Below are 23,299 nucleotides of genomic sequence, written 5' to 3' on the forward strand. Positions count from 1 at the left end.
AAAAAAAGATTCCCTGTTTCAATTCATTTGGATATTCTTCCCTCCTTCATTTCTAACATTATAAGGTTCTTCTTAGCTTTTGGATACTATTTTAGGTTCTCCAACAGTTTAATTTCCCTTTGAAAAGTGAACCAAAGTTGAAGCTTAATGTTTAATGTGGTCCTTTTAAGTAAAACATCATGTTAATAGACTATACAACAGACACTGAAGTGGGTGCCCAAGCTCATTTTCCCCCTTTTTAGTTATATGGTCAAATATAATAACTAAAAGACTAAATGCTTGTGGCTCTTTTATATATATTTAAAACACACAGTAAGAACATAAGAACATCTCAAATCATTGGGAAGAAAAAAGGGGTTATCAACCAAAATCTTTGGAAATTTCATAAAATTTAAATATCTGCAAACAATCCAACCAAAAAGAAAAAAATCCCAACATTTGGCTATGGAGGGCACTTCACATGTGAACCAAATGGCGTTATAACATTTTCCTTTAGGTAAACTAGTCACTAAACTCCATCAGAAAGAATACAAGAGCAATATGGAGACATCCCCAAATACCACGTACTCGCTCAGAACATTCTGTTATGAAGTGCTCATCTACCACAGGCTTTCCTTTCCATTGCATACATTACTTTACATTTCTACAATGCAATGTTGAAACAGCCTCCAAGTCTTGCAAAGTAGATCGATGTCCATTCTACAAAAATATTAACTTACAGTACATAACACTGAATAATTTTAATCTGTACATTTTTTTTCCCTCCCATCATAGGTGACACGCGTCAGTTTGTACAAGTTAGAAAAAAAAAAAACAAAAAACATCTGGTTGTTTACATCTGGATTCATAGTCAACAGAGTCAACCAGAAGTGATGGGGTGGGTATAGTTTGAGAAAGTATAAATACAGTGTAATATTAATTGTGGTTAACAATATCCAGCTCTTAACAAAGTGATACAAAATAAATCTTAGATTTTTAACTGAAAAGATCTAGCTGAGAAGGTTCTGCCAGACAGTCGACCAACTGATCCAAATGGTTAAGGCTGACTTGACTTAGCAAGCTGCAGCGTAACCGAAAACAGTGGCGCAGTTCAGAGCTCTTCAAATGCATAGCTTCAGTGTTACACGCACATTAATTATATTCCTCCAATTAGTTAATCCTCTAGACAGTTTTCTTTTTGTTTTGCATGCATCCCGTTCCATTTTCATTAAGGGCATCTCTTCCTTGGTCAATCATGTGCTTTGCTTTTCAATTTGTTTTTGTAAAAATTTTTTTTGTATGTTTTGTTTGTTAAGCTGTCAATACCTCCAACACTTGGAAAATGAAATATAGATGTGGTTTTACTGACAGAAGAGAATCAGAGCTATATGGACAATGCAAAATGAAATGAAACAAGTGTCAGAAACAGTTTATAAAAATGGCACATTTATTGCTACAGAACGGTCATGTACATGACTTCATCGAATAACTACAGATGGGAAACAGGTAATGGCCTAGACCAAGCTGGGTTTGTTTTTGTCTTGAAGGAACTCCAGCACACAACCTGTTTGGACACTTCTACAAATCAGAAATACACCAAAAACATGAAAAAATCGAGGCACTCAGCCACACATTGAAAACAAGGTGTAACTGTTTATCTTTTTTTTTTTTTTTGAAATGTTTTCCCTTTTTTTTTAACAATTTTTTTTTTAGTTTTTAATGCTGCAGCTATGTGTACAGTCGCAAAAAATTTCCCCGCTGCGACCTACAACTAAAAAACAAAAACAAAAACAAAAACAAAAAAAACAAAAAAACAAAAAAAGCTACCATACAGTTTCATCTCAGTAACACATGGTAAAATAACATCTTTTAAATAGTAAAATAAAGTAACAAACTTTTACTCATAATGATTCCAAAAATCTACAAAGAAGAAATATTCAGAATCTGACAATTTTTTTTGTAATATTCATGGTATAAAAGGATTGCTCCTGCGAAAAATAAGCCAAATATATTTTTTTTATTTTTAAATTTAGTTTTTTTTTTTTCCTACTAGGGTGTACTACACTCTATTTTATAGCAAAAAGAGCACTAGACAAACAAAGCTTTATAACAAAAAGCCAGGCACTGATACATGGTAAATCTCTGCTTTTTTTTTTCTTATCTTCACTTAATTGCATCACAAGTAACAAGAATGAAAAAGGCCACAGTTCATATATTTTCACCATTACATATGTCTATAATACTTGAAATGAGGATGGCAAAACCAGCACTGCACAAAGATGAATCCACTTCAAGTCCCATGAGAAAGAGCATGTCTCTAAAGAAAAACAAACAAAACCAAAGCAAAATAAAAAGAGAGGCCTAAAGGCCTTGGTGCCCCATTGTGTTGGAATTCATCATATTCCATCTTGACCTTTTTGTTTTGTTTTGTTTTGTGTTTTTTTTTTTTTTTTTTTTTTTTTGTTTCCAGTCAGCCAGCAGACTAAATTTTTGTGCTTGTTTATGCTGAAATGGTTTCATTCCTGACTCAAGTTCACTTTTGGACACAGATCATATTCTGCCTGTTGGATCCAAGACGAAAATCCTCTTAACCCCGAGTCTTGGTTCAACTCCCTCCCCACCCCCCAACCCCTCATCAAAATAAAGATCACGAATAAAAAAACAAAAACAAAAACAAAAACAAAAACAAAAACAAACAACAACCAAGGAGTAGGAAAAAGCGAAAAACAGAAAGGAATCGGAAGACTGAATCAGAACCAGTTGTGTTACTGGGTGGACTGACAGTTGTATCAACATTAGTGTTCCTTGCAGCTATACACAGAAGACAAATGGTAAAAGTTTCTAGACGAACAGATCCCTATTCTGCATATTCATAAATTACTTGAATGTGGAGGTGGATCAACTATTCCAAGTTGCTTTTAAAGTCCAAGTCTCTCCAACAGATTCCCAGCCTAAGTAGCATCAGGTATGCGGCATAGTATGGACCCTTGTGAAATTCTGTATAGTACTTTCATCCTAACTGTCTTCTGCTAAATTTCATTCGAAAATCCAGCGCAGGATACCAATATCTTACCTGGGTTTGATAATTACAAAACAACGACAAGAAAAAACACACTAAAAAGGCCACATTCCCTTTCACCTTTTTTTTTTTTTTTTTTTTAAATGGGGATACAACCCAATTAATAGGTATAGGTGCAGATCCTGTCTCTCCACCAAGCAAAAAGTAGTGAGCAGCTTTTGGTGGCCATTAGAAAGTTTTTCGTCTATTTCCAAAGGGAATTCAACAATAGAGGTATTACATTACTGAGTAATGAATACATCAAAGCTGGTGAACAATAAATTGCAGCTTTTAACTCTGTTTGAGAACAAAATATAAAGCACCAATTTAAAAAATAATCAACTACAATTTAATTTTTTGCTTTGCTTACAGGTTTGAAAAACTTTAAATCAGCTCTATTAAGCACCTTTATGATAACACGTATCAAAAGTGCCATTCTTAAAATGTACATCAATGCAGGGAGTATTTCCAGTTCCCTAAAGAGTAAACACCGTATTTTCTTCTGTACACTTATCCTGAATGTGATCAGAGTATACCTGCTTCCTATATAATATTGTTCCTAGGGATACCCGCCTTGGTAGACTATACAAAATGAGTACAGAATGTACCATTAAAAGGAAATCTTGAACATACTGAGGGAACAAGTACACATGGTTGCCATTGTTCAGGAGGAGGGGAGAGTATACAATGTTGTCTTCCGTGCCCTTCTTTGAGCCCCTTTGTTCGTACATTTCACAGGAAAGTCTCAACATAACTTCATGAAGTTTGATTTCTGCTATTCTCCTAAGTTTTTAATCCACCTCCACATTTTAGGAACTTATCAACAAATCAAAGTATTTTAGTTTTATCGCTACTGAACATATTTACAGTTTTCAACACACACACAGCTAATCAAAATGTTTATGGGTTTGTAAAAGATGACCACGTGGTAACTATCTTATTTGTTCTTACATTTTCGGAAATGAACATAAAATTCAGATTCTTGTAGCTCACTATTTCATTTAAATGAGACGTTTTTTAAACCACACAGTTTAAAAAAAAACAACAAAAACCGATACAATGTATTAAAACACATAATAACAAGAGTCTACATGTAAAAATATAACTTTTACATACACGATTTCAAAATAATGATACGTTTGCCATTTGTTGCATAAAATTTACAAATGTATTTCATTACTATATAACTGGCAAAACAGGAGAACAGATGGAACATTTAGACCATTTCGATGGATTTATGGCATTTACTCAGTGCTGATAGGTGGAAAAACTACTTGAACAGGGATTTTTTTTTTCTTAATACATGCCAAGATTGTGTGGCTGTAAAAATAGAAACGAGTTAGAGACAAAAGGATGCTGACAAGTACTTAACTAGGAGCACTATTTGCTTACTGCACACTATACACCAAAGTCAATCATTATAAAGATTCACGATGGAAGTTGGTTCAATTGTGCCCAGACGTCAAAGCTAGCTATCTGATGAGTTGCTGTGCCATAGCTTGATCTATGTTTCTATCAAATATGTTAAGTATAAACTTCATTCATACTGGCCAGAGAAATACTGCACTACCCCTCCTCAAGAAAGTGCAACTTAATGCTTTAGGACTTATAAGGCTTGTTATAATGCTGCATGATGATTGAATATTGGCATTTTTTCAGACGAAGGAGGAGGCAGTTAAGTCATCTACATCTTAGTAAACCCATTTCGAAAACAAAAAATCAAGAAAGCAACAAAATCAATCAGCTCTGTCACACTACTTGCAATTTTCTCATTTGATGGTTTTTGAACTTTACTTGTTTTTTTTTTTTTTGTTTTGTTTTGTTTTTTTCCAAAAATCTGACCATGTATTCAGAAACGCCTCACTGCACACTACTTCGGCTACACATGTAGGTAACACCTTAATCATTTTGTTAAATCACAGCCACTTTGATTATGTTATGTTTCCGATGATATAAACATTGGAAGGCACAGTGGTAACATTGTAGCATTCTAACCTTGTACCTCTGAAAATCCCAGAATAGGGTCACAAACGCAACATTACAGTTCAGACAAACTCTTTTTGCCATGTCTTGGTAATGCTGCTTGTAATATCTACACATGATGTGACTTTTAAGTCCTGTGTTCCCAAAAGACTGGAGAAACAACTTTCTACTTATTTATGAATGAAAAACAACATCAGGGTCAGCATTTTATCCTGCGTCACCTCTCCAGAAGCAGAGTCGGCACTACAGGTTACGATAACAAACCAGGGAAAGGGACAGAAAGACCAAAAAAAAAAAAAAAAAAAAAAAAAAAAGGAAAGAAAAAGGAAAGAAAAAAGAAAAAAGAAAAAAAATCCGTATTTACAGTAAAATCTTTCTTTTAAAAAAGTTAATCAGTACTATTTTTTTACAGGAGAAAAAAGTCTGAAACAAATGAACAAAAGCTTACCATAGTCACTAAATTTTTAATATATATTTATATATATATTTATATATATATTTGTCATAGGTCTATAAGATCCATCTGTTCCTCCTACCCTAAGGAATGGCTAATGTCATCACTTTGTTGTCATCAGGACGTTTGCTGGTTTTGTTACGAGGGCAGCCGAGCTTCCCTTATTCGATATCCAGTAATAATAAACACTAGCTGACTTGAATACCAACAAAAACGTTCATGTAGTTGTCTTCAGAAGTACACTTTTTCATTATTGCAAGTTTACAATTTTTTAAATTAAATATTTTTTTCAGACTTACAAATTAATTATATTTTTTTTTTTTCCAAAAGAAGTTTAGGCACAAATGCATTGTTCCACAGTGTGGAAAGATTGCCATTCAGTCTCTGGGCTGCGTCTCAGCCTGCACACACCGCTTTGCACATTCTGAATGATATGTTAGAGGGTCACCCCTCAAGTTGCACTTTTTTCTTTCTTTTTTTTTTTTTGTTTGTTTTTCGGTTTTCTGATAATTGGGAATGCTGAAACCTCTTGCGTCTGCGATTCATAACTACTCAGACTTGTCTTATATTACAAAAAAAGGGGTTAAGGAGAAGTGTTTATGTGGGTTTAAGATAATACAGCTGTTAAGGAAGTGGTCTCTTGTATTAATGAAGCAATGTGGCAACTTGGACCTGAGAAGGGAAAAAGAGAGGAAAATTAATTCATACACCTAAAACAGAGGAAGTAAACGTTTTATTTTTAAACTGTTTTTTTTTCCCCAAAGGGGAAAAATTTGTTAACTGGGGCGAATGTTGACGTTTATGGCTGATGCCTCGGGGAGGAGAGCGACAGAGGAAGGGATTTCCGAAATGGCAGAGAGCACACTTGCCCTTTTACATCTGTCCCATGTGGTTTGACGCGTCTCCCATTCCAGGGTGCGGGCCCGCCAAGGAGAGCGGGGGAGGTTCTGAGGACACCTTCTCTTCCTCCCTTCTTTTCAGACACGCGGCTTTCGGATTCAGATTCCTCTCTGGAAGAGTGAAGCCGAGAATGTGGTTAGTGCCCACGGCTTCTGATAGAGGGCAGTAATGCGCTCTCGTCTGCTGACCCTCTATCGGGGTTTCCACGTCACCCAGCGAGAGGAAGAGCCAGCAAAGGCACGCTATAGCCATGCATTTGGTGGGTCACCAGTACAAGCTGGACGGCTTCACAGGATAAGAAAGCTGGTAAAACAAAGATACCAGACGTGGATTCCTGAGAGTACGTACGAAAGCACTGTGGTGCCGTCTTACTTGTAAGAGCGTCCTGTGCCTTAGCCATGGGAGAAAGGGGGGCTGCCTTACAGATTCAGAGGCGATCTGCACTTGACCCCGTGACTCTGAACCATGCTTATGGGGCTGCTTCTCTGCTCCTGCTCCAGGCCGGCAAGTCGATCCCTACTCCCTGCAGCCGCAGGCTGCCGTGACCCCTACGAGGAGGCGGCGGGGGCACTGACCTCGGACTTGCTGCTCCAGGCTGAGGATGACAGCCACGGCCTGGTGGAGGATCAGGAGCTTGGTCTGGGGCTTGTCACTCTTGAGGTGGAGCTGCACCATGCGGCCGAGCTCCTTGAAAGCCTCGTTGATGTCGCGGACGCGCAGGCGCTCACGGGCATTGTTGGCCATCCTCCGCTCCTTCTCACGCTCTGCCTTCTGCTCCGGTGTCAGGTCCTCGTCATCGTTATTGCTGGGGGACAAAAGGGATGCGACATTTTCTAATGGTGTGGGGACAAAGAAAGTCTCTAAATTGGTTTTGCTTTCTTCCAGAGTTTTCTGGGGATGTGTCCATCTTCAGCTGTTGTCCTCGGCAGGATTTTACATCCGCTTGAACTTGGGACTGCTATAGATGGCTGTGACAATCCATACACGAGACATTCCGTTTCTCCCAGACATTCAACCCAAACAAAACAAGAGGGGTTAAAGTTAGGGCCCACTGTGTGCCCATGCTGATGTAGGGGGTAAAGGGCAAGCACGGCTTTTTATCAACGAGGCTACACTCTGCCAAGCAAGGCCACGGTCAACTTAGCCTCGAGGCTAGTCTGCATGGCCACAAAGCAGAGCGTTTTACACAGACTGAAGGTGTGTGTGCTGTCGTTTTTAACTTTCATACTGTGACATCTGGAACCTGAGGAAAACAAGTGCTTGAGAAAAGACTTGGACAGGTCAGAATGAATACGATACAGCTGAAACAGGAGTAAGAAGGCCCTACATTCAAGACACCAGAGCAATGAGAGTGCAGACAGAGAACTTTTGTCCATGTTTCACTAATAACTAGCTCTGAAGGCATGGCTATTCCACTTAATGTATCTGAGTCTCATTTTCTCCATGCGTTAAATAAAAAGGCTAGAAAAACCATGATCTCCATGGGTTTTAACATCGTGGACATTTGTGAGCCCCCAAAACAAGTTGGGAAATTCTGAGTTGACACGCACTGTGCCAAGCAAACAAAATAAGATGGACTAAATACCAAACAGCTACTGGTTATAAATGACCATGACCTCATCGTGAGTCAAAAATGAAGCCCAAAAGCTAATCTCTGATGGTTAGAACCAAAATATTACATTTCATAGCAAAGGCATGGTTGGATCCAGTATAGTCTGGAAAGGCAATATTCCTTCTGTCTGTTTCTGGCTGTCATGCCTCTGAGTGGTATAGTTTGAGTTAACACGAGCAAGAAGCTTTTTGGGTGTAAGAGATGTCATAAGAGATATAAAAAGTGAGGTCAACTTCACTGAAAAAGTAATAGGCTCCTCATTATATGAAACAATACGGAGGTGACCATCTGTAAGGATGTTAACCTGGAGGTCCAAGCATTCATCTAAATGACCACGATGGTTAACCTCTACTTTAAAATTCTACAAATCTGAAATGTTCACGGAATAAAGGTGTTAATCACAATTTTTCAGAGCAGGAGAACATGGGGTAAGTTATCTAGTCAATTTAATGTACACTTAATGAATGTTGGCTTAACATGCGTGGCTCTGAATCTTCCAGTTTGGAGAATCTCTGGGTAGCTTCCAAACTGCAATAAGGACCAATTATAGCTGAGAAGCTCCAATCAATCACAAATGGGAGTGGGATTCTTTGGGTTGCAAGCACATGTTGCAAATACAGATGATGTATGTAAGCCAACAACACTTGTAAGGGAGGGGAAGAGGAAGACACCAAAGAAAGATGCCTTAAGACTTGGCTCATCTCCCCATGGGTCATATACTCCCTTCCAGATGGGACCGTCTGCCATAGATGTGTGCTGGTAAACACACAACTGGACTGAACCTGTGGGAAATGGCTCTCTTTCAGTGTCATCTAAGCGTCCTCACTTCTGCTGAACCCTCCTCCCCACCACGCCTAACTTCTGCTGATGGCAGCCAAGTCAAGGTTACCGTTAATTCACGTCCACGTTCCACTACACAAACAGGTTGTAACAAGTGAAAAGAGAACACAGCCACGTCTGTGGTGGCCCTTCCCTGAAGTTAAAATTTTGAGTAACACTTTTAAACATCACACAGGTGTCACAGCTTTCACAGAGTGGGTCTGAAAGTGGGAACTTGTTTTCCAAAGGTATTCAGGCTAGTAGCTAATTAGGCCCGATTACTCACTTATAAATAGTAAATAGGTTGGTTTTGCAAATAAAACTACCTAGCATTGTCTCACATCCCAGTTTGGGAGGCATTAGGTAAACGTCGCAAGAACAACCCTTCCAATAAGAAGGTTCTTAACAGCGAGTGAAACGTTGCACGGAAACTTCCAAGAATCTACTAAGATGCATAAGTCACGGCCACTAGTTGAATTACTGAGAACTGACGGGAGTGGCAGAGAAGACGGTAGGGATGCGAAAGCCCCTCCTTAAAATTTCACCAATGTGGCCAAGAGTCAGGAGACTCTAGTGATGGTGGGAGGTAAGGGGTAAGAAGCTTGTACCATCTTCTGGAAGTTTTAGCAGGGGCTGTCCTGCAATTCATCCCAATGATTATAAAGGTGATTATGAGAAAGTGGCATGTTCTTAATTCCTAAAGGGCATTAGCTCTAACCCTGAGAATGACAGCTTCTAAAAGGGGGAAGTGTAGTCATGGTACAATTTATTTAATTTACAAATGAAAACTACCCAAGGGAACTAAGCAAAGAACAGGGGTGCCACGGTGTTCGAAAACCATCTGATCGTCAGACTAGAGTTCACATTCCACGAGAAAGACTCTAATTTAAAGATATTGGATATTTAAGAAAACCAACCAGAAGCTATTTTCCTGCAGTTGTATTTTCTGTAGAAGGGAGTATCTGGGAGAAAAAAGCGAGCAGTTTAGGTATTATTATTAGATAGATCAACATATTTAAGATAAAGCTGGGAAATCAGTATATTCTCACGTTCAAGATCAGAAAAAAGTCATAGTTGCATATACCTCAGTGGAGTTTTTAACACGGCTAAGATCTCTTTTTTAGAAATATTTTGGAAAGATCATTTCGGACCAAATTTGCAGAATATGCATCATTTTAAAAATCAACGGTTTGCACTTGAATCAGTTACAAATTGTTTTTACCGTGTGTAATTAGCACTGCGTCCAAATTCACAAATGCAAAGACACTGTAGGCTTCACTAGAGTACCAGTATCTCAAATGATACTTCGGTACCTCTAGAGCAGGCCTTTAATTTTCTTTTCAGCTGTCGATTTACCTGCCAGGAAAAAACTGAATAGTTTCTTCCTGTTCTGTTCACTTCATCAAAGTCCAATAAAGGAATTAAATGAAGCGACAGTATCATATACTGTTACCTAGATCTTGACCTAGTAATCGATTTGATATCCTTCTTGTCGTCATCTAACTTCTTGTCCTCGGAAGATTTCGTGTCTTGCAGGTTCTCATCCCCCTCGTCGTCGGATTTGATCTCAGAGCTGCCGGAGGAGACACTCTGGCCCTGCAATCCTGGCGGCATGCCTAACGGGAGAGAGAGAGAGAGAGAGCAGGTGATGTTTCTGCCAAACACTAGATGCGCGCACACACACACACGCACACACTGCAGACCGCGAGCTGCCAGCCATACAGTTCATGCTGCTGAACTGTGATCCTTCTGCCGCATTTTTTTCCATGCGATCTGGTGAAGTTTCAAAAATGCACCTGTGGAAGCAAGTTTTCCCTGCATTGGCTCTGAGGTTAAATTCTATTTTGCAATCTTTTGGAGTAGATGGTAATTTCACTGTCTACAAAACATCAACTTAATTGCAATGAAAATCATAATCATGAAAATCACACACCGCAATGTTCTGATTAAGAACCCAAGTAAATATCAGCTATTATATTGAGTTTCTTCCATATGCAATGATTTAATAGAAAAATGTCCTTAAAATATAATTCCCAGGGAGTACGCTAAATATGTGCAGTCAAGACTTCAATAGATACCCTAATGATATTCTGAAATTAGGTTTCTCTTATCCTCAAGGAGTAATCAGCATTTAAAAATGGTACATATGGAAAGCAGTTAGCTGCTCACTGAAGAAATTTTTAGCTTTATCACTGCTCAACTTTCAAGATCACAATACATTTTAAAACGTGACCCTCATGTATCCACTTATTTCTAAGGTATAAGCATGTCTATTGGGTATTCTCCTCTGTTTGTAATTTGTGTAGTCACTCAAAATTGGTCTGTGGTCCAGAAGCATCCTTATCACTGGAACCCATTAGAGATGCAGAATTTCAGACCTACTGAATCAGAATCTGCACTTTAACAAGGTCCTCAAGTCACGCTTATATACACTCAAGTTTAAGAAGCACTGACTCGCTCTCTCTCTCTCCACACACACACACACCCACCCACACAAACACACACATAATTAACACTCAATTTGTACAATGTTTAGCCAGTGGTAAAAAGCCTATGCATATTCCCGTGGCAGTGTTATCACCTTTACTCTAAACATGGAGGGGGGGGTGATGAGAATTTAAGTGTCTGCCAGTCACCGGGCCAGCCAGTTGCACAGGGAGCATGGGACCCAGGTCTGGCTCCTGTGGTATAACTTCCTGGGGTCATGAAAAGCTGAGTGGGGTCCGTGGTTTGAGGCAATCATTGTGGGGCGAGACGAAAAGTGAAAATCATTCCACCAAGTTCCAGTTTTTAAATGTACCTACATTTCCTTCCATCTTAAACGACAAAAACAATTTCCTTCCTTCCTATTCATTTGGAAATATCATTTTCAGGCTACAACTAACCACATTAGAGGACCTGAATGAGTAAAATGTGGAAATAGCTAAAATAAAATTTCCTCTCATCAGTCTGTTGTCTCATTCCCTGCTGAAATAGGACCAGGATTTCAGAGGATGTTTGAGGAAAACAGTTACTGAAGAAACACAATTAGCCGGCTACGTTCTAACTGCTTTCCCATTTGCTTACCATTTTTGTACCAAATTTGATTCTTGGTTTTCTGCCAGTGCTTCCTGAGGAGTGTATGCCAAGTAAGCTTGGGATCAACACTGGATTCACTATTGTCTAAGTGAGGTCGGAAGGGCCTTCGGAGGCAGACCTACCTCTGTAAGGGTCCTGGGGTGGGTTCAAATCCGGGGAAGTTGCAGACTGGACAGGAAGCTGTGGAACTGGAACCTGGTTTGGCACAAGAGAATGGCTGCCTCTCAGGGCCACGCCGTCTTCACGATGGGCCCCAACCTGAAAGGGGGAGAGGAACCGTGGAGTTTATTTCCAGGGGCAGCAAGGACCAGCCGAAGGAACACGGGCCTTTGAAAAACAAGACTCCCAAATGCCTTTCACTAGAGGGCGCTGAAGGACCGCACACGCACCTACAGAACCCTGCAAAACACTTCACACTCAGTAAGATGCCGTGCTGTACATTCAGTGACAAATATGGCAGAGTAGCTCAGGCAGGTAAAACGTCAAATTGTCTCCCAGGGTGCTGCAGTGGAGCGCACTGATTCGTACCCATCTGTCTTCTATCATGTCCGCCAACAGATCTGACAATTATCTTAATGCCCATATGCTTAATTGTGGGCTTCTCAATTCCCCCATTGCTATCGGAAATCCTACAGGAATTTCAATTTGGCATTCGACTTTCATTTCAGGGGATAAGATTCTCAGGCCTGCCATTTTTTTTTCCATAATGCCAGCTAAGCCTCTGACAGCGGAAGCTATGGCAGTATGGGACACAGCCCCTGCTCGGTACAAATATAATAAAATGTCACCTGGCTTTCCAAAACTGGCAGCCCATCCCAGATTAATGTTTACTGTATTTCATCAGCTGCTGAGCTCCAAATCCAAAGGGGGACCGTCTCTGCCAATGCCACCACACCGGAAAATGTACCAATAAAGGTTTTATTAAACACACCAGTAATGCCATCATTGCCATGCAAAGAGGTTTGGACATTTTTCCATTTTTCCTCCCACTATTCTGATCCTAGAAAGATACCGCACTGTAAACACTCTTTACGTTTCCATGAATAAAATTACAGAATACAGCATGATGACTTGGTCTGGAAGAAACACTGCTGAGCATTTTAGTAACTACTACTGCCTACTCGAGGGTCCAGAGATGTTGCACCAGTGACAACGAGACAGCAATTGCTGACTTTATGGCATGTGCCTTAAAGCAAAACCATTCAGCATTTGCAAACCAAGAGGAACATGAGTAGCTTACGTTTTTGTTTGCATTTTCAAGTAGTTAGGCTCTCCGCCTACTGTCAGGCGAACAATGTATGTAGGATCGTGGGTCTGACCCTAAAAATATTTATCCCTGAATTTTTACTGTTATGAATCAAAAAGTTTAATTTTTTCCCCATCCAAAACCAAAAAGCCCACAAAGCAGAATCTTCACTCATTTGCTGCCAAATGTTTTAAAAGAGTATCTCCAAAGAAAGCAACGACAATCAGAATCTGAACCGACAACAACCAAATTCACAGAACCGAATGAAGCACACGCTATCTAAAAGCAACCTGATAGGAAGTATCACCGTTACATAATCCAAACCAGTACAGAAGGAAATAACTCAGGGGGGAGGGGGAGGGACCACATAAATCATACTAATTGCTCAGATTCAAAATATAGCAAGAATAAAAGGATTTGAAGACTCATGGGCATCGGGACGCATAAGTGAATGCTGTAGCTAAGAGTCCAGGGATGTCCGCCACCTGTGTGCCTGTGTCCCCTCCCAGAACATTCTGACTGGTGGTTATTCAGCTTCTAGGAGGGTGCTTCGAATGTAAGGAGACCTCGATTACCTCCCACAGCAGCCCGTTCCATTCCATTTTCATCACAAGTTGGCCTCCTTGTATATTCCATCCACTGGTTCTGGTTTCAACTTCGGGAGTTTCATGGAGTAAGTGTAAGTCCCCTTCACGTGTTTAACACCGCTGCCATGCCACTGGCGTCCTTCCCCTGGTGACCAGCGCCCCGTCCTTCCAGGCAGGCCAGGCCCCCTTGATGCTTCCAAACCATTTTTCACTTTTGGTATGTTTTTGTATTTATTCCAAACAAAAAGGTGATAGCTATTTTCCATTCAGGTTTTGATTTGCCATTCTTATGTTTGTGCATTTACGAGACTGATTCAATGGATGATTATCCCTCCAATCTAAGATGTCAACTTGTATGCGTGTATTTTACAGACCTTTACAGATCAAATGGTAGCTCTTGAAGTCTGTCAATCAATGTCAACCCAAATAATTACCTTAGTGCTGACTCATATTTATTGGTATTTCCAGTGGATTTAATCTCTTAAACTTGCACAGAAGGCGATTCTGAATTGGAGTCACTGAAGGTAACCCCAGGTTTGAGCATAGCAAAGACGCAAATGCTTTTATGTTAGGCGTTCTATTAAAACCCTCAAGCCTTCTTTGTAGGCATCTGTGATGTAATTTAAGGTTAGGGTTTGGATTTTTACTTAAAATATATTCAGATATTGATCCTGTGCTTCTTTTCTCCCTTCTAGTTCACATTCAGATTAGTTTTTACAAGAGCAAAAAAGAGCCCACAACCAATTATCTTTGTATTTTCCTTGCCTCAACTATTATGAAAGACTGAGTAAAAGCAGTACAATGATGAGAATCAACAATACCTAGATTTTAACTGTAACTGGTTTCTTTGTTAGCTGTGTAACTGTGGGTAAGGTATTCAAATACAAACTGAAGAAATTAACACTAGGTTATAGAGAATGAGCCCCATGTTTATTGCAAAGGGTGGTAATAGGCAAAACAACGGGTACATAATAGGTACTTAACAGTTATAGATATTATGTGAAAATATCTGCAAATCCTTGCGTACCACATAAAAATAAAAGTCTATATAGTTCAAAACCCCTCAGAACACAAGCTACCTTCATTTAAGATCATCTTTGTATTCTTTGTCTCTATTTTCTTCACGTGCATTTGATTTTAAATCTTTCCTCCTACACAATGACAGGGAAACCTTAAATGATCTTATAAATATGTTGAGAAGACAGTTGTTACAACTGTATTTGTTTGGATTTTAGCCATACATGTTAACTAACTTTATGTATTTTCCACAGATCATCTCAAATAATATACCAATCATTTTCCACAAAGGAAGTCGGGAACAAAGTTGCTCTTGATGACTTAAGGCTGCCTTTGTAAACTATGCACATTCCAGGTCAAATGAATGAATGATGATGGGTCAAGATCCTTGTGGTAATGAGCTTGATTCTCCGGGATCAATTCCATTGCCTGTGGCTATGCAATAGTATTCTGAAGAATTAACTTTGCTTTGTTTGTTTCCTTGGCCACAGACAGCATGTCCTAACCCCATTTACTTCTCTTTCAGAAACATTATTTTTGGTCACATAAGAGGCAAGGTAAGAATGATAGTGGATGGTCAACACAATCCATCACTGGAATAGCTCATAAATAGAAGGAGGAGCCAATATGTACAGAATACAAGGGTCAAGGCTTGACCACCTTCCAAATAATAAATAGGTAAGAATATAACTAGAAAAAAGCAGATTCCTTCAACCTGCAAATAGACTCTAAGGATGGTACCTACTTTTAGAAAATCTGTACTTCATTAAAGCCCTATTTTCATAACGTTTTCATCTAGGTAAGCAAGAGTTTAAAGTTAAAAGCCAGTCTAAGAAAGGAGTTAATTTTATCAATATTGATAGTAAATTTTATTTTTTGCAATCTTTAAGAATAGTCTTCTTAGTTACATACAATGTGGTTTTAGATGTATTTATGCTAAATGTAAAAGACAAAATCAAATTTCTAAAAATTATACAGTGTTAATTGATTGATCAAAGAGTACATTTATTAATTCAAGAAATATTTACTCATCTACTTCATGCTTGTCACTCCAGGGGGTGCTAGGGATGGGATGGTAAATAACTTAGATGACCTCATGAAGCTTAGAGATTCTCTGTGGGATTTTTGCACACTGATCACTTTAGTGTGGTGGTTTTCATAGTAAGTCTCTCAAGTAAAAGGAGACTTTTCATGATTTCTGTAATTTAGGTTTTGAGCCCAGAGAACACCCAGGACCTAAGGCCACTCCTTGTCTCTTATGGGCCAGCCTCTCTTGTTCCTCTGCTGGTACCTCTGTCTCTCTGGCATTTGTCCCTTCATGACTATAGTCTGAACTCTCCTTTCATGATATCTCAGTACATTCTATAAGGTTCTGAACCTGTTGCTAACTCCCTCTCTGTCTTAGTATTTCTGAGCTCAGAATGCCAAGATCATCTGATGGTAAGCTCAACATTTTGAAGCAGACACGAACCATCCTTTGAATGGGCCACTCTAGGGTTAGGTGTCCCCATTACTGGTTCAATGAACTACAGAAGAAGAGGAGGGAAGATCATGTGGTCTAAGCATGGATGCCCACTCCACCATAAATCATGCCCCCCAAATCATGGCTCTTAGATATAAATATCTAAGTTACGCTGCATCTCAGGTCAAGTTATATTCAAATTCTGACATGGCTATTTAAATTTTCCTGTGTTAATTTATCACTGGGAATAATTAAATACCTTCAGCAGTACATTACTTCTTTTGAATAATGTAAGCAACATATAATTTTAAATAACCTTACTTTCCAAGGAGAGGATGGATACATTAGAAGCACTTTTCAATCACAGCATAGAAACTTTAAGAGCTTGAGAGACTTGGAACCCAGTTAGGCCAAACTCTTCATTTTACAGAGAAGAAAGCTAAGGTTGAAGATAGTGAAGCGAATTGGCAAATGTCTAGTAAGACTAAAATAGATTTTGAGTTCAGAAAAGTTATAACAACACTGAATAATTTGATTGGTGTGTGTGTGTGTGTGTGTGTGTGTGTGTGTGTGTGTGTGTGTGTATGGGAGGAGAACAAAGTTAAGGGACAAAAAGCGTTTATCTCTTGGAGCTTTTGTTTACAACAGAGTGCATATATGGGCGTGTGTGTGTGTGTGTGTGTGTGTGTGTGTAGATATAGATACGAAACTCATTTTATTTTTCTTTATCATAGGGAAAAAAACCACCATAGTTCACCAAGTATGGCCAAGGCCATGGCCAAGATGTTTAACTAAATTACAAAATTTAATACTTGCCACAACTCCTCCAACATAAACAGATTTCAAAGACATGCAGCTTCAAATTAGGTGGCTGTTGGCAAGGGTATTTTAATGTGGGGATGCGTGCAGCATCCTGGTAAATATCCTTATCCTGATCCTTGAGCTAACAACAAACACCACAAACAAAAAAGACATTCAGTGTTTCTGCTCTCTTTGTTTCCAGGGAGTATTGTGAAAGTAATTATTCTGTTGTATTTAAGAGGCCTATTTCATGGATGGGAAAATGTATTAAATTTCATTTGGCAGTTATTCAATCCTTGTTAATGTTATCTCCAGAGATAACTGCTTCAAAGCAGGCTTTCAGACCTCAGTTCCTTCTCTTCTACCATAATCCTTCTAAAAGAGTGTAGGATGGGAACTTTAGGAAACTTGTCATTAATTTCTAGACCAAGTGATAATGATACAAAACTAGATATGCTACCAGAAACTTTTTGGTATTATCAACAGAAAAGCTTGTTATTCATGGCATCCGGTTCAAAATGTGTCTTTTGACATAGGTGTTTTTTAGAAAGAAGAAACAAAACAAGGAAATGGGACAAAGAAAAAAAGTCCTGGTAACTTTTACTTTTCTCTCTTCTCTTCCTCTTCCTCTTCCTGTTTTTCCATAAACACAAAACAAACGTTGATAGGCTTTTACTGTAATTAGACACCCACTGACACAGAAAACAGTTTTGGTGTCTGAACTGTAATCTCCCCATGACATATCAATTAGACATGACAGTTGTGGAGGGCTAGATTTCAGTTTCTAGGATCCTGCCAGATCTCTGTCATATTAGAGGAAAGAAAACTTATTTTCTCAAAGGTACAAAACATTGTTTAGTCCAGAAGTGCATCTTTTAAAGAGGCGGGAAGTGGTCATGCAAACTTTAATGGCTCACAGATGGGTACCCGGAAGTTCACGAAACGGTGGCACCGGACGGATACTGCGAGGAACAACACCGGAGGCCCCGAGATGTAGCAGAAAACAAGACCCACCTCTGATAACCAACTCCTTTGTGTGAGAAAGTTCTAACATCTGGGACACTCTTCAACCACAAATATCACTTCCATATTTCTCAGTTCAAAAAATTATCAGACTACTTTTTAAAAATTCCTGTGATTAAACATTTAAAGGACTTTTCACGAAAAGTCAGATCTGGATTCACTTCTTCTCTTTGGATTTTGATTCTTGAGAGCCGTTTATTGGGAGAAGACTTCCTCACACCAGAGAACACCTGTTTTTTTTCCCTAGAAATCTCACAGCCTCACAGCTTTGCTTATGCTTTGCCTGAAAGTTAAGGTAATTCCTTACTGGGCAATTCTTGGAGATTTATTGAATGCTTATTCTCCAGATGATAAAATAATTTTCAAGAGGATTTAAATATGATGTGAATGACCCCGGCCTTGGCAGGCCTGACCTGTCACATGATCAGCCAGGCTGAAACTCCCCTGATGTCCACCAGCATGGCTGAAATGAATGATTCTGTGATTTAGTTCGAGAGATGCAAATGGTTGTTATCTGATTTCAGTTCATCTTTTTTTTTTTCTTAACTCATAAGTTCCATCTATTAAAACTGTTTCATTTCTCTCCTCTGAATCTCCACCCTCCGCCCCCAATTCTCTACAACACTTTCCTATAGGGGAAACTGTAACTGGATGCATTCCACCAAGTAAGAACCTCAGCAGGTGGTTAACAGAGTCCATTTCACCCCTTCTTGCCCCAGGTAGCAGGTTAGTAAGTAAGTGGTAGGCAACTAAACTTAATCCATGTCTGCTGAACCAAGTCCATATAGCACAGAGATTATGGTGAAAGTTTGCGATTACTTGTACACGGCTTCTTTTGTCTGCAGTGACGGGAAAGACAACTGAACACCTGATGTGTGCCTGGGATTCGGGATCCCCGAGCACAGACACACCTGCAGAGCATACGACTGAGGGGCTGGCTTGCACATAATGCGTGCTCTGTAGCCAGCCCGGGAGGTCCATCCCTAGGGACTTATCTTCACCTCACTGGCCTTTATTTTTTAAATGCATTTCTTATCATCCCAGGAACACATGCTTATTGTAAAATATTTGGAAAGGAAGGGTAACAAGCTTCCCTAAACCAATGAAACACTCCTTCCCCATCACTTCCTAAATATCCCCTTTCTGAATGCTATATTCTCTGCCCGTCAACTGTTCCTCTGCGTGTCAAGGTTCTAGCACAGCTTGTCATTGTTCTGTGGGTCAGGTCTAAGATCGGTACCTTGTGCATCTGTGTCCTTCACCTGGACACCACAGGGCCGTTTGTTCCAGTCCCTTCCTCTTTTCAAGTTCCTTAATCTCCAACTTTAGTTACCTACCCATGGCTCCCCATTGGCCACATTCACTCCTGCATCAGCAAGGCCTGATCCAAGCCCTCCCTGCTCTGCCTCCCAGTGCTGGCTTCCTCGGCACAACTCACCGACCACTTCTTTTTTATTAGTCCCACAGATCCCCTTATTCCAACTACTCCTTGACTGTCTGGGTCTCTAGAACTCTCACCATCTTGCTGGGCTTGGACAGGGCTCTCCCCTGACTATTCATTATGGACACTGCCCTGAAAAGCACTCACGGACAGTGCTTAATTAAAGCGCAGGGCACTCGCTTCAATGCTTTTGTTTGGCTGCCATTCATAAAGCTTACACTTGTCTTGAGATGTAAGTCTCCCGAGGGCAAGGACTAGGTATACAGGACATTGTATAGGATTGCAATATTATCACGTGCAATTAGATGCTTCCTAGATAGTAAATGATGAAACATGTGGCATGTATCTGTTTTACTATCTCTGAAATCTATAACCTTTTGATATCGTCAAAGACACATTTTAAGGGTTTCTATCCACAAGTAAACATTTTTGGTTTAATTCGACAAATGCCTCTGAAATGTTTACTGTATGCAAGGCACTATTCAGGTATTTGTAGGAGAAATAATAAAAGATAGACACGTCTATTACTTAAGATTCTTACAGCTTAATGTTGAAGACATGTAAGACAAACTTAAGGGAATGCCACGAAGGAGTTCAAGGTTATGTGGGGTTTTAAAGGATGAGCAAAACCATATCAGATTGAGAAACCAGGGACTTCCTTCTTAAATAGGCTTTGAATGATGGGTAGAATTTTGACACAAATTATCTAAAAAAAGATGACGTTTAACATCCGTGAGATAACATCTCACCTTTAAATGAAAGTTTCTGTTTTTACACCGAGAAGTGGCATTATTTTTGGTATTACACAGATATATGAAGAAGCAGCTAGGGACTATATATTAATGTGTTTTCGTGTTGTCAGACTACATATTTTGGACAAAAGGCAGATTTTTGTGAAGCGCTTTATAAACCTCCACGGCTTTACTACAAAGGGAACAACACAGGGCATTGTGGACGCAAATGGTACCTCACTGTATGTGTGTATTATTGGCCCGAATGATTCACTCTTATTTAACTGCAGTGAAGTCTTTCATCTCCTAGCTATACAATAATAGTTTCCATATGACCAGTGGCTCTGCTATAAATAAGATCAAAAGCAAAAGAAAGGATTTAATAAAAGAAAATGACATTAAAGGTAGCATTAAATCAGGGGGAAAAATACCAATATCCAACTCTTTTTTTGTTTGTTTGGTTGGTTTTTTTGAGACCGACGCTCCTTCCTCAACATGTCCTGAGAAGACATTTGACAAGAAGTAGGTATGTACAAAATCCATTTGGGTATGCCTTTGAGTGGTAAAGATTAAGTTGGGGGGCAGTGGGGAATGTGGGGGTAGGGGAGAGCACCCCCAGTTAGGGGCAGGCTAGGGGCAGGTAACCAGCATGTTTCACGTTGGAAGAGTTCAAGGGAATGTGTCAATGGCAGGCATCCATCCATTTCTCTGTCCTTTTCTGTTCTATTTAATGGAGATAGACTTTTGGTAATCCAGAGATTCTCAGAGAATCCTAACATTGCTCAACTCTCGTACATGAGTTCTGAGAAAGGAAGTTTTTTTTGGCAATGCACAGTGACTTGATATGAAGAGCCAACTTCCCAAACAAATTCCCTTCTAGTTCTTAAAAAAAAAAAAAAAAAAAATTACAATGTTAATCTCTATTCCCGACTGGATAAACAGCTGCTAATAACCCCCAGCTCTCAGGGGAGGAGGTTGCTTCCTTTCATCTGCAGACTGGTGGATATCTGCCGTGCACTGGACTTTAGTGATTCCACATGTTTCTTACTTTGCCGTTTTCAAAACTGCCCGGGTACTGGTCTGGCCAATTCAGGTTTCTTTCCTCCCTTAGATTGTACCCATGGACTTGGAGGACATACGCAGTTATGGTACTACTTACTTGAAATTGTAGTTTTTACTGTGGGTATACTTAAAGAGGAAATTTAAGTGCTTCTAACATCTAAAGGAAGTTAAACTCTTGGACCTTTGTATTTGAAGCCCTGCGAGGGAAAGAACCCTTTTGGTACCTTTCACAGTGAGCTAATTATTCACTCAGGGGCTGGCTATGTTCAAAGATACTCCCTTCCTAATAGCATCACTAATGCGATTACTTGCTTCTATCTGTTTGTGTACTAAATAAAGGGGCCAACTTCACTTTTTCCTCTGCTAGGAAGCACCCCGCAGAAGGTTACAGGGCCAGCCAGCCTCCAGTCTTTCTCACTTGTCCCTGAGCACCTGCTTTACTGGTGACCTCAGTTCTACACCTCAAGATTCAGACATTTCGCAAAACAGCTTTTTAAACAAAACCCAGCTGTTTCCCATCTAGACTACGGGGGGAAGAATTTGGGCAGCTCACAGAAACATTACCCAGAGACTACCATTCCCCAATAACTTTCACACACTTGCAGCTCCAAACGAGACCCGTCCATGTGCAGAAGCCAGGGAGAAGGCAAATGTAAAATTAAAACGTGGAAACGCAATACCCTGGTTTTTGACAGTAAGTCCAATTAGTTGCTTGAAAATGAATGTGGCTATTGTATCAGGACAATGCTTCCCCAAAGATGTCATTTAACTAATATTGGACAGATCTTTTGGTTAAACTCAACTTTATAGTTGTAAGATGATTTATGGATATAGAGGAAGCTATAATTATGCACAACTGTGAATGTCAGCCAATTAGGTAGAATCCTCGTGTTTCAGAAATGCAGCGTTCAAGCTTTTTAAAATTTTTTGCCTTTTTATTTTATTTTTTTTTTAGGTTTTCACTCCTAAAGCTGCTATGCCTAAATTCTTTCCTTATTTTGAACCCATTTTACACTTCTATTTTCTAAGCAATTAAGACACTTTTGATTTGAAAAATTTACAGCCACAATAAAAGTTAAAATAACACAACGACCACAGATTTTGAAAAAAATATATAAAATGGCCAAGGCCTAGTCTTGGCTTTTAAACAGTGCCAGGTTGCTCCAGTATTTTCTGTTTTGGTATGAATGACATAACTGAATTACTTCATGAGCAGCTACTTTAATTCCTAAGGGTGGAAAATTCCATGAGTTAATTTAATTTGGATGTAAAAAAATATACATGAAAACTCGCTCTTCCTGTGGACTCTCATGTGAAATATCTGAGCCAGTGGTTGGAGTTGCTGGGCTTCGAGGAGGGGCTTTCCACCCGGGGCGCCCTGGCTGGTGCTGCAAGGGCCCGTCTCATCAGGCAATCTGGGCACATAAGATCCTTTATTTTCTGCATATGTTTTTAATCATTTTATTCTCTCGCTCTGCAATGCCCTTCCTAGCCTGTCCCTAACTGCTGAAATCCGATGCAAACTTCTAATATGAGCTCAACGACACCTTTTCCAGGAAGGTTTTCTTAGCTGTCTCCCAAGGCTGGGCTATGTTCATCCTTCTCTGAGCTGCTTCTCTGGTCACTTCATAATTCCACCTTGTATTACAGTCGGTCACATACTTGTGTTATCACCCTCCCAAGGTCAAAGGCCCACAGGATCAGAGGATCAGAGACTCTTACACACATTTCATAACCCCCAAAGGATCTAAGGCACAGAAGACACAGAATGAGGGAATGAACATCTGTTTATTTTCTAATATATATAATATTCTTTCTCCCAGAAAATCTGCTTTCTCGAGAAAAAATAAGGGTAATACTCCTTTTTTTTTTTTAAATATAGGGGTCGTGCCTTTTCCAAACTATGGACAGTTTAGCACAGTGTCCTTGTCCCCAGTAAAAGTTCAATAAAAATATGAAAATGACTGTCATTAAAAGCATCTCCCTAGTTTTTCCTCTTTTATTTAAGAAGAAAGCAAAGTAAAACTACGATGACGCCAAAGAGTC

The 23,299-nt window shown here is 39.6% G+C and overlaps 1 protein-coding gene across 39 annotated transcripts in view; it reads right to left on the reverse strand.

Annotated features, from left to right (window-relative positions):
* Window positions 1-1,405: 1,405 nt before the first annotated feature.
* Window positions 1,406-23,299, reverse strand: part of TCF4 (transcription factor 4) — a 353,960-nt gene continuing 332,066 nt past the window's right edge. For 19 of the 39 annotated variants that reach the window (XM_019463970.2, XM_019463968.2, XM_019463976.2 and 16 more), the window contains 6 exons: window positions 12,006-12,141; window positions 10,259-10,421; window positions 9,723-9,767; window positions 6,950-7,179; window positions 6,344-6,484; window positions 1,406-6,146 (listed from right to left, as the gene is read on the reverse strand). In XM_019463970.2, the coding sequence (XP_019319515.1) occupies window positions 6,348-6,484; window positions 6,950-7,179; window positions 9,723-9,767; window positions 10,259-10,421; window positions 12,006-12,141 (711 nt within the window). In that variant the 3' untranslated portion in view covers window positions 1,406-6,146; window positions 6,344-6,347. The remainder of the gene's footprint in view (window positions 6,147-6,343; window positions 6,485-6,949; window positions 7,180-9,722; window positions 9,768-10,258; window positions 10,422-12,005; window positions 12,142-23,299) is intronic. The other 20 variants (XM_019463990.2, XM_053902757.1, XM_053902751.1 and 17 more) reach the window with 2 other exon arrangements.

The sequence above is a fragment of the Panthera pardus genome, unplaced genomic scaffold (assembly GCF_024362965.1).
Source record: "Panthera pardus isolate Hobbes unplaced genomic scaffold, ASM2436296v1 HiC_scaffold_15, whole genome shotgun sequence".
NCBI classification, from domain to species: domain Eukaryota; kingdom Metazoa; phylum Chordata; class Mammalia; order Carnivora; family Felidae; genus Panthera; species Panthera pardus.